The sequence below is a fragment of the Natator depressus genome, chromosome 2 (genome assembly GCF_965152275.1).
Source record: "Natator depressus isolate rNatDep1 chromosome 2, rNatDep2.hap1, whole genome shotgun sequence".
Classification (NCBI taxonomy): Eukaryota; Metazoa; Chordata; order Testudines; family Cheloniidae; genus Natator; species Natator depressus.
In genome coordinates, this window is record NC_134235.1 from 220,593,003 (window position 1) to 220,607,285 (window position 14,283).

At 43.1% G+C, this 14,283-nt stretch overlaps 1 protein-coding gene across 1 annotated transcript in view; it reads right to left on the reverse strand.

Annotated features, from left to right (window-relative positions):
- Nucleotides 1-5,538: 5,538 nt before the first annotated feature.
- CFAP69 (cilia and flagella associated protein 69) overlaps nt 5,539-14,283 on the reverse strand; it is a 40,662-nt gene continuing 31,917 nt past the window's right edge. The window contains exons 21-23 of the mRNA XM_074943393.1: nt 12,459-12,545; nt 10,635-10,739; nt 5,539-5,914 (exon numbers count right to left, since the gene is read on the reverse strand). Of these exons, the coding sequence (XP_074799494.1) occupies nt 5,738-5,914; nt 10,635-10,739; nt 12,459-12,545 (369 nt within the window). The 3' untranslated portion in view covers nt 5,539-5,737. The remainder of the gene's footprint in view (nt 5,915-10,634; nt 10,740-12,458; nt 12,546-14,283) is intronic.

The following is a 14,283-nucleotide window of genomic DNA, read 5'->3' on the forward strand; positions in this document are numbered from 1 at the left end:
AGGAAAGGAGCCTGCTTGTCAAAAGCACAGCCTGACCTGTAGCTGCTTATTGAGCATTGTTCCTGTGATGGGTTTTGAGATTTTGTTTTATGCTGAACAAGCTCTTGATAATTGATAAGTTCTTCGGATGTGCGTTACCAACGTTTCCCTTTCTTTAAATGTACCATGGTTGCCTTTCCCACCCCTCTGCACGTGTGAATGCTTTATGTATTTTGAGTCAATATCTGTGTTCTCTCAGGTAAACCTATCTGTTTAAACTAGTGTTATATTTTTGTAGACATTCACCTTGCAAATAATTATTTTTTAAAATGTTAACTGCAATGGAAACCCAATATATTTTTATACATTAAACAGACTGCAATGGTAACAAGGATATTTTATACAGTATCATGCACATGAAATGGATTTCAGTTTTAAGATCTGCAAAAAAGTGCCAATATCAACCCAAAGGGAGAGATTATGCTTGATGTAGTGTCTTGTGCAGCCTCTGAGTTTGTATTTGATCACTGCTTGGTCTTGGTTATAGTTTAATTAAAATATTTTTCTATGCAATAAAGACTGAATAATAGTCACTGTCTCATACTTGTCCATTTGTGTAGCTGATTAGTTACAAATACAGTATATGTATAATATAAAAAGGGACAGTTACATATTTTGCATAAGATTAGCATGTGCCCAATGCACCCAGGTGGGCGTAAAAGGGGTGCAATGTATCCCACCCATGGGCTACTTGGGTTGCAGCACAGTGGGAGAGCCGCCTCAGGCAGATGGGCATGGAGTGGAGAATGGATGGAGTCTTGTCTCCACTACAAGAAACCAACCAGCACAGCACAGCACAGCTGGCAAAGAGGGGGCAATAACCGGCTACTGGTCTCTTCCCAAGCAAGGGGAACTTAGTAATATACTGTGATTCTCCAAGTCAAGACTTGTTTTCTGGTTTGCTCCTGGAGCTGTGCAACTTATGGCAGAATGTTAAATCAAGGTCTAGCCCTTTACAGGGGTGGCACTGGGAGAGCCTTGTCGGGGCTATAGCCACCCCAAAATTTGCCTTACCCCCCCCCCCGTAGCCACTCCTTCCAGTGCAAAAGTCAAATGTTACCCAGAAGTAAGGGTGGCATGGTATGGTATTGAGGGTGGCGGCTGCTGGCCAGGAGCCCAGGCTCTGAAGGCAGCGCTGCCACCAGCAGCAGCAGAGAGGTAAGGGTGGCATTGCCACCCTTATGCCTGCAGTTCTGCGCCGCTACTGGCTCTGACTTCTATCAGCACTGCCCCAAAAATCCTACTGGGCAGAAGCAAAACAAGTGTGATTTCACTGGACTAGGAATTTGACAGGATTCTCCTGCTTAAACGGGAAAATATCCAGAAAGCTTCCTCAAATCCCCAATCACTGCCTTAAAATTCACAACCTTCTTACAAGGACTGGATGGGCCTTCTTGCGCTGGGAGCGGATAACACTCCAGATGCTGGGTGCAAAGGAGGATATGTTTTTGTGAGGTCTTAAAACTCCAGACTGCTTGAAGTCAACTTCTACTCACCTGAAAAGGACAAACTCTTATTACGGCTGTAATATTTTTGTTATCTATCCCAAGCCTTGGGACTTAAGTTTCAAAAGAACTAGCATACGTGTGACATAGTTACCAGTTGAATAACCTGCAGGATGGGGTGGAGTGATTCTTAGGGCATATTTGTAAAGGGTCTTTACAAGGGGTAAGTGATGAGACTCACTAGAGACTCTCGCAAATGTGCCATACTGCAGTCTGGATTCCAATGTGCACCAGTCCTGAATTTGCTTCAGTTTGAACTGCTTCCAAACTACATGAGATATGACCCAAGCCATTTGCCTTAATACATGCGGTTTCATTTGCTTTGTGCACTTGTGCTGGAGCCCAGGGTCTAGGACCCCGCAGGGTGGGAAGGTCCCAGAGATCAGCCTCCAGTCCATCCCTGGAAGTCTATACAGTAATGAAACAGCCCTGCAGTTTGAGCCCTGCAAGCCCGGGTCAACTGGCAGGGGCCAGCCGTGGGTTTTTCTTTGCTGTGTAGTTATACCCTTGGAAAGCCAGTGAAAGATGGTTAACTTAAAATAATTAGCTGAGGATGCTGCAAGGCATCAGATCAGCAAGACCTTTCAAAATAAATTTGTTTATTTATAAAACAAAAGTTGAATTTTTACTACAATCCTCATTTTGACTTAATGGCTATAGGTGGAGTATGCTTCATTAGAGACCCAATATATAAAGCTGGATCAATTTTTGCCTTAGAGAGCTCAGTTTAGCTGAGCTTTCTACCTTGACCACATAAACAGTGCAGTAATGATCCAGGGTTTTTCAGTGAATAAAAAAAGTTACTTTAACTATAGTTCATTTACAGAGGTGTAAAATGCATTCACACTCATAAGGTCACCTTTTATGCTCATTTATATCAGCACTATTTTTGAACTGAACAGCAGTTGCAATGCACCATACATATTTGAAAGGACTCCATCCTGCAAGGTACAAGGAGTCCTCAACTCTCATTGATTTCAACTGGAGATGAAGGTACTCAACACCTTGCAGGATCAAATCTAATATTTTTTTATATTCTGATGCCCTTGTCCCAATGCAAAGTGGTCTCGGATATCTTAAGAAACTATAGTATATTGACTATACATATGCTAAGATCAAGTCCAAGGTACAATAATAATAAGTTCAACAATGTCAAGGCATGTATTATTATTCATACATGGAGTACTTCACAAACAAGTCCTTGACCCAAGTGATTTACAATATAGTGTAAACAATTAGTTCAAGTGGGACTTTATTGGCATGACAAGCTATCCAACGAACACTGACAAAGAGGAGGATGAGGTAGATTGGAGGAGGCAGTGCTAAGCATAAGCGGAAGCCTGATGGAAGACATTGAGTGAAGTGTGTGAGAGAACAAAGGCTAAAAGATTAGACAACATGTAGCACACGAGTCGGTAGAGGAGATGAGAGAGAATATTGGTTAATTACCTTGGAAAATTAATACCTAGTCTACCAAAGCAGTATTTTATTCCTAGAGAATAAAAAATGAATGGTGTTGAGGTGCAGAACAGGAGGAATCATAGGAAGGTTTAAAACAACAACTGATGCAAGAGCCAGTGTTGAAGGTCTATGCACCAGGAAGGCCTATTAAAATGTCAGCAGATGCTTCACAGTCTGGGTTAGGTGTGTGATTTTACAGAAGCATGAGGCTTGTTGGCAACCAGTGATATATGCATGCAAAATCACTGACGGAGGAAGAAACCGTGTATGCACAGATTGAGAAGGAGCTTTTAGGAACATTGTTTGCCTGTGAGAGATTCAATCAGATAATGGAAGTTGAATTGGACACAAGCCCTTGATAGCATTATTTAGCAAACTGCTAAATGACTGTACCTTAAGGCTTCAAAGAATGATAAAGCTGAAAAAGTATGATTTGGTTGTGACCTACACACCTGCTAAATTCATGTTCACTGCAGATGCACTTTCCAGAGCAGTGACTTCCACTACGAAGCCAGAGAAGACTTTAGAGATAGAGATTCAAGCCTATGTGGATCTGATTGTAAAGTCAATTCCCATAGCTAACAGGAGACTGCAACAAATAGCAGGGAAAATAGAGAAAGATGAATCTTTGGGGATCCTTAAAGAAGTGATAATTAAAGGGTGGTCTGAAAAATAAGTACCTGCCGTGCAAGTATAAGACTATTGGAACTGCAGACATGAATTTACTGTGATAGATGGGGTGATTTTCAAAGGCAGTAAGGTTGTAATTCCAGTGTGCCTCCAAAAAGAAATGCTACAGAAGATCCATGACAGTCATTTGGGAATTGAGAAGTGCAAATAAGCGAGCACAAGAGGTTGTGTATTGGCCATGGATCAATCACGACATTACTGATGTGGTAGGAAACTGCTTTTCATGCTTGAAATACAAGCCACGGCAACAGGCAGACCTACCGCGACCTCATCCGTTCTACAAGGACTTAAAAGAAGGTAGGCACTGACTTATTTACCTGGCAATCAAAGGATTATTTAATAGTCACAGATTATTATTCTCTGTATCCAGAAATTTGCACACTGCACAGTGCTAATAGTAAGTCAGTGATAAGTGGCATGAAGGGAATCTTCTTCAGACACGGAATTCCAGATGAAGTCTTTAGTGATAATAGGTTGGAATTTTCCAGTGCAGATTTTAGGCAATTTGCCATAGATTGGGATTTTCTTCACAAAACATCAAGTCCAAATGACCCCCAATCACACGGACTTGTGGAAAAGTCTATTCGGTCAGTACAGAACTGTATGAAAAATATTTTGATAGTGGGGGCAATTTGTATAAAACTTTATTGGTTTACTGAAGTACACCCCTTGGAGAATGGCTTTTCTCCAACTCAGCAGTTAATGGGAAGAAGGATCAGATCTAATTTACCAGTTACTGATTACTTGCTGAAATCTCATAGCCATGTAACCATATGGAAAATGAAAGAAAATCAGAAGTGGAAGCAGAAATATTATTTTGACAAAAGGGCTCGTGATCTCCCATCTCTTAACTCAGGAGATGGGGTGAGCCTGAGCAATGACACCTCTGGGGCCAAAGGGGCACCATATAAGAACAGCTGCATCCAAGGTCTTATGTAGTCCAGACAGACCAGGCGGACGCATTTCGACATAATCAAAGGGATCTAAGAGTAATCCCAGAAAGTTCCAAAACACTGACAGAATATGCGGACGTTGGCATTTCCCAACTGACAGATCATTTATCATCAAAGGAGAAAGTGTCAAGGAACAAGAGAACAACTCAGATTCCAGTGAAAAGCTGACACTGAGAAGATCAGAGCAGGAGACTAAATTTCCTGAAAGACTCAGAAACATGCTAACCTGCCTGAAGAAGGGGTATTTGAGGAAAGTGAGTGGTAAAGACTCCAGAGTGATGTGCTGGTAATCTCTCCTCTCTAGGTAGCTGACACACTGGGTTTATAGAAATGTTTATAGATGGGCTGAGAATTTAATGTATGTGTTATTAGCAGGGCCGGCTCTAGGCACCAGCAAAACAGGCACGTGCTTGGGGTGGCACATTTCTAGGGGCGGCATTTTGGCGCCAGCCATGCTGCCCCTAGAAATGTGCCCCCACTGCCCCAGCTCGCCTCCGCCTGCTCCCCTGAGCGCGCCACCGCCGCTCCGCATCTCCCCCTCCCTCCCAGGCTTGCCGCGCGTGAAACAGCTGTTCCATGCGGCAAGCCTGGGAGGGAGGGAGGAGAAGCTGAGTGGCAGCGCGCTTGGGGGAGGCGGCGGCGGTGGAGCAGAGGCGAGCTGGGGCGGGGAGCGGTTCCTCTACCCCCCCCTTACTTTCTGCGCTCCCCCTCGCTCACCTCCGCTCCGCCTGCTCCCCTGAACGCGCTGCCTCTCCCTCGCCTGAGGGGGAGGGGGGAGAAGCAGAGCAGCGGCGTGTTCAATAGCTGAGGCTCAGACATCCAGCTGTTGAAGCAGGGTAGACTGAGCCTAGCACAGATGGCCTCAATTATCAGAATCAATGGACCTCTGGAACACATACTGCATGGAATTCTTTATTCATGAACATTTTTTTTTAAAGCAAAAATATATTTTCATCTATAATCATTAATCGCAAGCTCTTCTATATATTTAACCAAAGAAATACAAATAGATTATATCTTACAAATAATGTTTGGACATATATTAACGAAAAAATACAAAGCACTGTCTGAAACAGTACAGGACAATGTTTACTTTACAGATACTGAATCTTTCTTGAGTGGGTCCAACACTTTAACTCCTTTGATCTTTTTTAAGGCTCCTCCACGAACAGAGAGCTTTCTAAGAGCAAGGTCTGTGTCAGCCAGAGGCCCTCCAGTTAATTCAGAAGGTGTACTTTCTACAGTTACCAAGCGACCAGATGCAATCTAGAAAACAAAACAAATGGCTTGACATGCATATTAGTCTTTAAAATAAAATGAAATGAGAGTTAACTCACAGGCCCTCTCTTTTCAAAATGCTACTCGGAAGCTGGAGATGCAATTTTGAAGGTTTCCTAGCTCCTCTCAAAATACTCTTTAAACAATATACATAATTACTCCATCAATAATGTAGACCGAACAGCTTCTTGGCTGGTATTTTGATGCACTGTGCTGCTCAGCCTTTGTCTGATCTTTAGCATGTAAGAAAAGAGAATAATACCCCCCAGCTCTTCTATACTTATCATAAGAAAAGAGAATCAAGTTCTCATTAGAAGAATAAAATGTTGTGAAATGTATTCTGCTATTTGGATTTGCAGTGTTGCAAGTATTTTAGCAAAGTAAACTTGTGGCTTGTAATGTACTGGTCAACTGGCTACCTTAGGCTGGTTTGTAAAAGATGGGGAGAGCAGTATTTCCATTGTTTATAGTCTAAGATCATTCTGTAACTGATTCCCAGAATCCCAAGTTATATATGTTAGTGCATCATACCACCCCACAAACTCTCTCCACCAGGCTTGATTATGCCTTGAGAATGAGGAAATGAGATTAGAACCTCTTTCTCTGATACTCTTCTACCGCTCTCATCTATTGCCTTCAGAAACATTAGACACACAATGTTTTGTAAGGGATCCCTGGAGGTGGAGGGGGGGGAGGAGGGGGAAAGAGGGGAGAGGATGGGACAAGAGTTTGATGTGGAGTGGCTTCTAGATGAGATTTGTTTTGATCATTAGGTCTTCTACAGACCCACAGTTTTTCCACTATACTATCCATCTTTAAACTGAATAGGTTAAAGCCTTGGAATCGCAAATCCTCTGTCCTGGACTGGAGACCTCAGGGGAAAGTTCAGAATTCTCAGGTATGAATGGCAGATATTAACTGTAGTCTCCACAAAACAAACCAACCCAACAACATACGGAGCTCCTTTAGACCATATCTGGTCACACACTGGCCTTCTGCAACAATCATTGTAGATTCCTCTCTCCTCACACACAGAGAACTTTCTAGTGGAGGGATCTGGGTGCAGGGGGAGACTCTTGTTCCACAAATACGAGCTGTAGATTGCCAGCAATGTGTGTAATTTGTAATTCTCATGTGCAGTGTTGCTGACGAATATGAGGTTCTACTGATAAATTTTCTTAATTTATAGTTCTTTTGTAGCATGGACTCATCTCTCCTTGATTTTCTGCAGATGCTGGAACAATTATTCAGGGCAGTGTGTCCAAGAAATTTAATCAGATCCACATTAAAAGAATTTGCTACATCTTGTCTGCTCAACAGGACCCCACAGGCACAGAAGCAGAAGTAAGTCAGAAGCCCTGAGCTGCCTTCCTAAAGCACTCTGACTGGAATGGCGATTTTTTCTTTTCATCTCAACTTCAAAATGTTAGATAGCAAGTCTTCTCCTGGGCTGTCAAGAGTTCAAGATACAGAGACTTGTCATGCTCCCAAGAAGATCCTGAAAACATCTGAAATCTTCTCAGGAAGAGGTAGTTGTACACACACTCATCCCAGGTAATAAAGAAAAGGGAAAAGACATGGATTAAACTTGAATCTTCTTTTTCCAAAGACTTTGTCTTCAGCCATGTAAGATGGGATATCTGTGAAGGAATGGATAACTGGAAAGGAAGTCTTTACTGAAGTCATTAAGAGCTGCACAGGTCTTCCCAGTGACAGAGGCACAAAGTCCTGGTCTCTCCAAATTCTTCATAGAAATCCTCCTGTGATACCAAGTTACAAGGGAGAACAGGGGGTCTGAACTCCAAAGACTAAGCAAGTGAATCAACTGGTTGTATACAATGTTATGGATTCTGTCACTGCCTGACCTCTTACCTTGGGTGCCTTAATGATATGCTGCTAGACCTCAGAGCCCGACACCAGTAGCCAACCTACAAACACAAAGGTCTCACTGTGGATTTCACCAGCCTAGTTACTCTTTGCAGGGTGATCCCAAAAGTCTTCCCCATTCCAAGTCTCCCCAAAACAGTCTATCACGCATTTTTAATCTACCAGTTGCTCAGACTTTTCCCCTCTGGTTCCTCACCCCTGAAGTAGTGAAACTTGCCCCCAGTTATCAGTTCACTTTAGCACATACACTCCACGCAGTTTGCACAACAGATACCTGCTTGGGGTAAAAGAAACCCTCCCCCCCCCAGATCAGGGGAGGGAAAACTTTTTTTGGCCCGAGGGCCGCATCGGGTTTCGAAAATTGTATGGAGGGCCGGTTAGGGTTAGCCCGCTCCCCTATCCGTCCTCCCCCACTTCTCGCCCCTGACAACCTCCCTCCCCCCCGGGACTCCAGCCCCATCCAACCACCCCATCTCTCTGTCCCCTGACTGCCACATCCAACACCCCCTTTCCTTCCTTACTGCCCCCCCCGGGACCCCTGCCCCATCCAGCCACCCCTTCTCCCTGCCCCCTGACTGCCCCCGGAACCCTGTCCCTGATTGCCCCCTGCTGCCCCATCCAACCCCCCCGTTCCTGACTGCCCCCCTGGAATCCCTGCTCCCATTCAACCACTCCATTCCCTGCCCTCTGACTGCCCCGAACCCTATCCACCCCCCGACCACCGTCCTGAACTCCCCTGTCCTCTATCCAACCCGCCCTGTTCTCTGCCCCCTTACTGTGCAGCACAGAGCACCAGGTCAGGCCGGGCTCTGCAGCTGTGTTGCCCCAGGAGCTCGCAGCCCCACTGCGCCACCTGGAGCATTGCGCTGGTGGTGCAGTGAGCTGAGGCTGCGGGGAACAGTGGGGGAGGGGCCGGGGGCGAGCCTCCCGGGCCAGAGGCTCAGGGGTCGGGCAGGAGGGTCCCGTGGGCCGGATGTGGCCGCAGGCCGTAGTTTGCCCACCTCTGCCCCAGACAGAAAAAAAAATTTATCAGAGATTCAAAGATGAAATAGGAAGGAAAAGCAACACAGTTACACAGAAAACACAGGCGCAACTTCAGGCTTTACGTTTCCATATTAGCTAAATTCCATTTTCTAATATAAGTTACCTATTGCCTCTGAACAGTTTCTCAGCATACCCTCTGGCACAGAGAGAATCTAGCCTTTCACAGACCACACTCTGCCTACAGGCAGGCCCTGAGTTTTTGGATGTCCTTCACTTCAAATCCCCTCCTTCGTAAGGGTTTGCAGTTTTTTCCCCCCGTCTCTCAGGTTATGGGGATTCACGGCAGGGGAAATGACCCACCAATGAAGGTGCGCTGCTGTAGAGCATCTGGCAAAGACACACTATGCCAACTGGAGAGAGATCTCCTGTCAGCATAAGAAAACCACTTCCACGAGAGGCAGTAACTATGTTGGTAGGAGAAGCTCTCCCGACAACATAGCACTGTCCACACCGGCACTTAGGTCAGTGTAACTTATGTCGCTAAGGGGGGTGGCTTATTCACACCACTGAGTGACATAAGTTACACCAACATAAGTGCTAGTGTGTATGTAACCCACACACCTTCTGTGGTGTGGTGTTCTGTCCCATCTAGAGGGATCAAGACCACTTAAAGAGAGAGAAAATGAGTCTGCTCTTCAGCCTTAGCTACCAGCCAACTGGTTTTTAGCTCATGCGGTAGAAGCTCATGAACTAAGCTCCAGAGATCCCCGGTTCTATCCTGCTCACCGACATCTGGGGTCTGTCGGCATTACCTGTACAAGCCCTTTGTTTTCCAAGCCCGGGGATTTCTTTTCAGTTTCAAGTTGTTTCAGTGTTTTCCCATTTCCCAATGTCTTTTTTCTAACTGGACAATGGATGGGTACTCGAAGTTAGTTTTGTGTAAAATAACTGGCTTGGCAGGAGCTGCCATCCCCTCCCCCTTGCTATAACATGTACTTGAAATTGTAGTGCGGGACATGAACATACTATTGTATATACATCAATACAAAGATTCATAATCACAGTTTGTATACATATCTCAATGACCATCAAGTTCAGAACATTGCAAGCATTCATAAAAGATTTTACTTGGCAGATTTTTATGCACAATAACATTGTATACAATCAGTTGATTCAAGTGCTTATTCTTTGGAGTTCAGAACCCTTGTTCTCCCCTGGGGGTGTCTGGACCCTGACTGTCACACTCTCTTTAGAAGATTGACCCATAAATGGTAGAGCCTACATGCCTACATTTCTTTACAGTAGCTTCAGATCACAGAGACTTTCTCTGACCAATTTCAATTTCTTGATGCCTGTGGATGTGTTACAGTGGTTGAAGTGGTGCTTACTAACTACGCTGTGCAGACATCTATCTAAAAAGACAAGACTAACATCCATCAAGAATGCTTTCAGGACTCTTTCATGGTCTTTGCAGGCTCAAGGAGTAAAAGCCACACTGCTGGAAAAGGCCTTTGTGATAAAAACCCTTTTCTGAAGCATCAAAGGCATCAAAACATGTGCATTCATAATAGACATCTTTCTGCTAAAAAAGGCACAGTGCTTTAACCTCACATGCTTGGGTCTGGTCATCAAGGACATTTCTTAAAGCAACTTGGGAAAAAAAAGGGATTGAACAAAAGATAGAATAGACTGAGATCAACTCATTTCTGGAATGGACAGGGAGCCTAACATTAAAAAACAAACAAACAATAACTAACTCTTGAGCCTAAACTACACTATTTTATTTCCATTAGCTTGTTATTGTGAGTTAAGCTGAATGCCTGGAAACTTTACTTACTGTCGTATTCAGGCCTTTAATTTCAGTTGAGTGGAGTGTTGCGTTTTGTCGTCTCGACTTTGATCTAGACGCTTCTATTGATTTTTCCTGAAGTCTTTTTGCTTTCTAAATATATTTAACAAAGTAAGAGTTATTTTTATGAGAATCAGCACTGCACTACATGACACCAGACAGAGAATGGTGTAATTAGTACTATAAAATAAAACATGAAGGGTCATTTCCATTTACTTTTAACAAAAGTATGAATAATGGGAATATAAAGTCTGTAATATGAATTGATTCATCAAAATGTGTTGGAAAACAAAACAATTTGGTATTGCAGCCAGGACATAAGAAAAAAAAAAAAAAAGACAGAACAGAGTAAGTGTAGCCATTAGTACTCTGTCTTGGGCGTGTGATCTAGTAGTCAGAATAGGGAGTGGGAGTCAAGAATCTGGGCCTTTATTTATAGCTCAGCCACTCAACCTCTGCTCTTGGACAAGTCCTTTATCCTCCCTATACCTCAGTTTCCACATCTTTGAAAGGGAATTGATACTAGAGACTACCTCAGAGGTAGGGTATTGTAAAAGTTAAGCATTAATAGAGGCTGAGAAAAGGGTCAGAAGGGATATGACAGACCTATAATTAGTAGTTGAGGGGCAGAAGAGGCAGGAAGCTCATAAGAGCTGTGGTGTCCCAGGCTGCTCAATACCTTCCCAACATGCAAGTTTTTCTTTCGTGTTTTGGATTTGCATGGTGGGCTGACATTCCCCAGAATAGGCTGGCTTGCTGCAGAGCCAATATCTGACTGAACTAGATAATGAGCCTGGAGGTTTAAAAAAAAACAAAAACTCTTTATAGTGAACTTTTATTCTTCACTTAGTGTCAATTCATGACTGCAGGTTACACCTTGCCACACAGACCGAGCAGATCACAGCCTAGATCTCTGCTACATGCCTGAACTCGGTACTCTTATACCAAGACCAGTTTTTCCTCAGGTGTCTCTTTTCAAGAATGAACAGATTTGGCTACAGACACATTTCATTGTCAATAATTTCCTTCAGTCCCCAAATTAGTCTCGTTGTCTTACTCTGGATTCTACCCTGGATGTCCTTTTTGAAATGTAAATGCAAATATTGTACACAATAAAAGTGATCTTGGTATCAGAACAGATTAGCAAGCCTCAGGTTATCTTCAGATATTTGCTGTGGGAAAAACCAAGGGAGGGATTATATATAAAAAAAGAAAACGATTGCCAAATTTGCAGTTTCAGCCTTTCTTTTTGGTATCTGCTTTTGCACATGAGCATGACTGTACTTGCAGAGAGAGAGTGCTCATCCCCACTTTGTGACTGGAAATTGAGGAGCAGCCAGGTTACTAGTGACTGCACGGCTCTGCCAAAAAGCCTTTGTCTTCAGTAAAGAACAGCATTTCTGTTATGTTTTATGAATAAAAATAATACCCCCAGCTCTTCTATACTTCTCATCATTAGATTGCAAAAAGTTCTTCATAATCTTTAATGTATTCATCTTCACTACACCCATAGGGATGTATTATTATCCCCATTTTACAGGTGGGGAATTCAGGCACAGACAGAATAAGTGACGTGCCCATGGTCACACAATAAATCTGTGGTGGAGCAGAAAACCAAACCTGGGTCTCAAGTACTAGGGAAGTGTACTAACCACCGAGCCTTACTTACTATCAGAGCATTACTGAGTCAGGTTTGAGCCCAGCTGTAATTTCTATAGTAATATCCTTGTACTCAATACTGAATAAAACTGCTTGGAATTGTTCAATGATATAACAACATTGCTAATATAAATTCCCCCAAACACTTCTTACCTTTAAAGCCTCATAATTTGATGTCCGAGTTAAGAAATCTTCCCAGGATTTATTTACCATTTCTCTCTGTTTATGGATAGCTTGAATCTACAAGGTGACAAGAGATTTGAGGAGATGTAATACACACTGTATTTCCATTAACTGTATTGAATTCCTTGCTCCTGATGCTTGTACAATGCTTCCACCTATTTACCCTGATTTTGTGGCCTCCCCTCTGGCTTTTCTTAATGTAGCACTTTTCCTTTGCCTGGAAGGATGACCGGGATCAGTGCTTCTCTAGTACTGACTAGAGGAGAATGCCAGCGAATGTTGTGCTTTTCTCACTCCCTAATAAAGACAAGATACATCATCTCTGTTGCAAACCAACTCTTTGCGGACCCTTAAGATGAAGGGGCCACAGCAAGCACTACTGACAACTCTGTGATTGAGAAAGGAGAAATCCTTCAATCCTACCTACTTTAAAGCTGCATGGAAGAGGGAACCGAGATACAATCAGTTGTGGTGGGAAGAAACAGATAAGAAAAGGAGAGGAAATTACAATTATGAGACAAATAGAAAGACCTGGAGAGGGGAAAAAAGAAAGATGCTGTATGCCCTCCTAGCGGAAAGGAAGGCCTCAGCTGGAGTATTGTGTCCAGTTCTGGGTGCCACATTTCAGGAAAGATGTGGACAAATAGGAGAAAGCCCAGAGAAAAGAGCGACAAAAATGATTAAAGGTCTAGAAAACATGACTATGAGGGAAGATTGAAAAAATTGGGTTTGTTTAATCTGGAAAAGAGAAGACTGAGAGGGGACATAACAGTTTTCAAGTACATAAAAGGTTGTTACAAGGAGGAGGGAGAAAAATTTCTCTTCTTAACCTCTGAGGATAGGACAAGAAGCAATGCGCTTATATTGCAGCAAGGGCGGTTTAGGTTGGACATTAGGAAAAACTTCCTAACTATCAGGGTGATTAAGCACTGGTATAAATTGCCTAGGGAGGTTGTGGAATCTCCATCATTGGGGATTTTTAAGAGCAGGTTAGACAAACACCTGTCAGGGATGGTCTAGATAATACTTAGTCCTGCCTTGAGTGCAGGGGACTGGACTAGATGACTTCTCGAGGTCCCTTCCAGTTCTATGATTCTATGATCTGAAAAAATTCATTTTCATTTTCAGGCCTTTTGACAGAAGCAAGCAAAAGATTCTCAAAATAGGAAGAGGTAGGGTAGTACTGGTGCCTCTTATAAGCTTTAGCCCAGTGAGTAGCACATTCACCTGGGGGGTGGGAGACCTGGGTTCAGTTCCCATCTATGCCTGATGGGAGAAAGGCTCTGAACCCAGGTCTCCCATATCTCAAATGAGTGCCCTAGCCACAAGGCTAAAGCTTATAAAGGGAAGCACCACCTCCATCTTTAGCTCCTCCAGCCGTTTTGTGAATCCTTTGCTTGCTTTTGTCAAAATGCATGAAAGTCTAAACTAAATTTTTTGGGTTGAACTGAAATGTTTTGACATTACTGAAACATTTTGACTTGAAGTTTTTTGTTTCAGTAACGTCAAACCATTTCAATTCATTTTGGTGTGAAATGTTTTTGGACTTTTCAATGCACTGAAAATTTTCAAAAATGTCATTTTTAGTTTGACCCAAGAAGACTTCTCTTCCCCCTCCCCCATGTTTCCAAAACTAACTGTGAATCAAAAAAAGTCCATTATTCATCCCGCTCTACGTTAAACTGTATTGGAACCAGTTTTACCACTAATCATGTTTCAACTCAATTTTGGAAAACTGTACCCCTTCAATTGTAAATACAGCCCTTAGAGTTTCATTATGAGAAAGATCTATTTG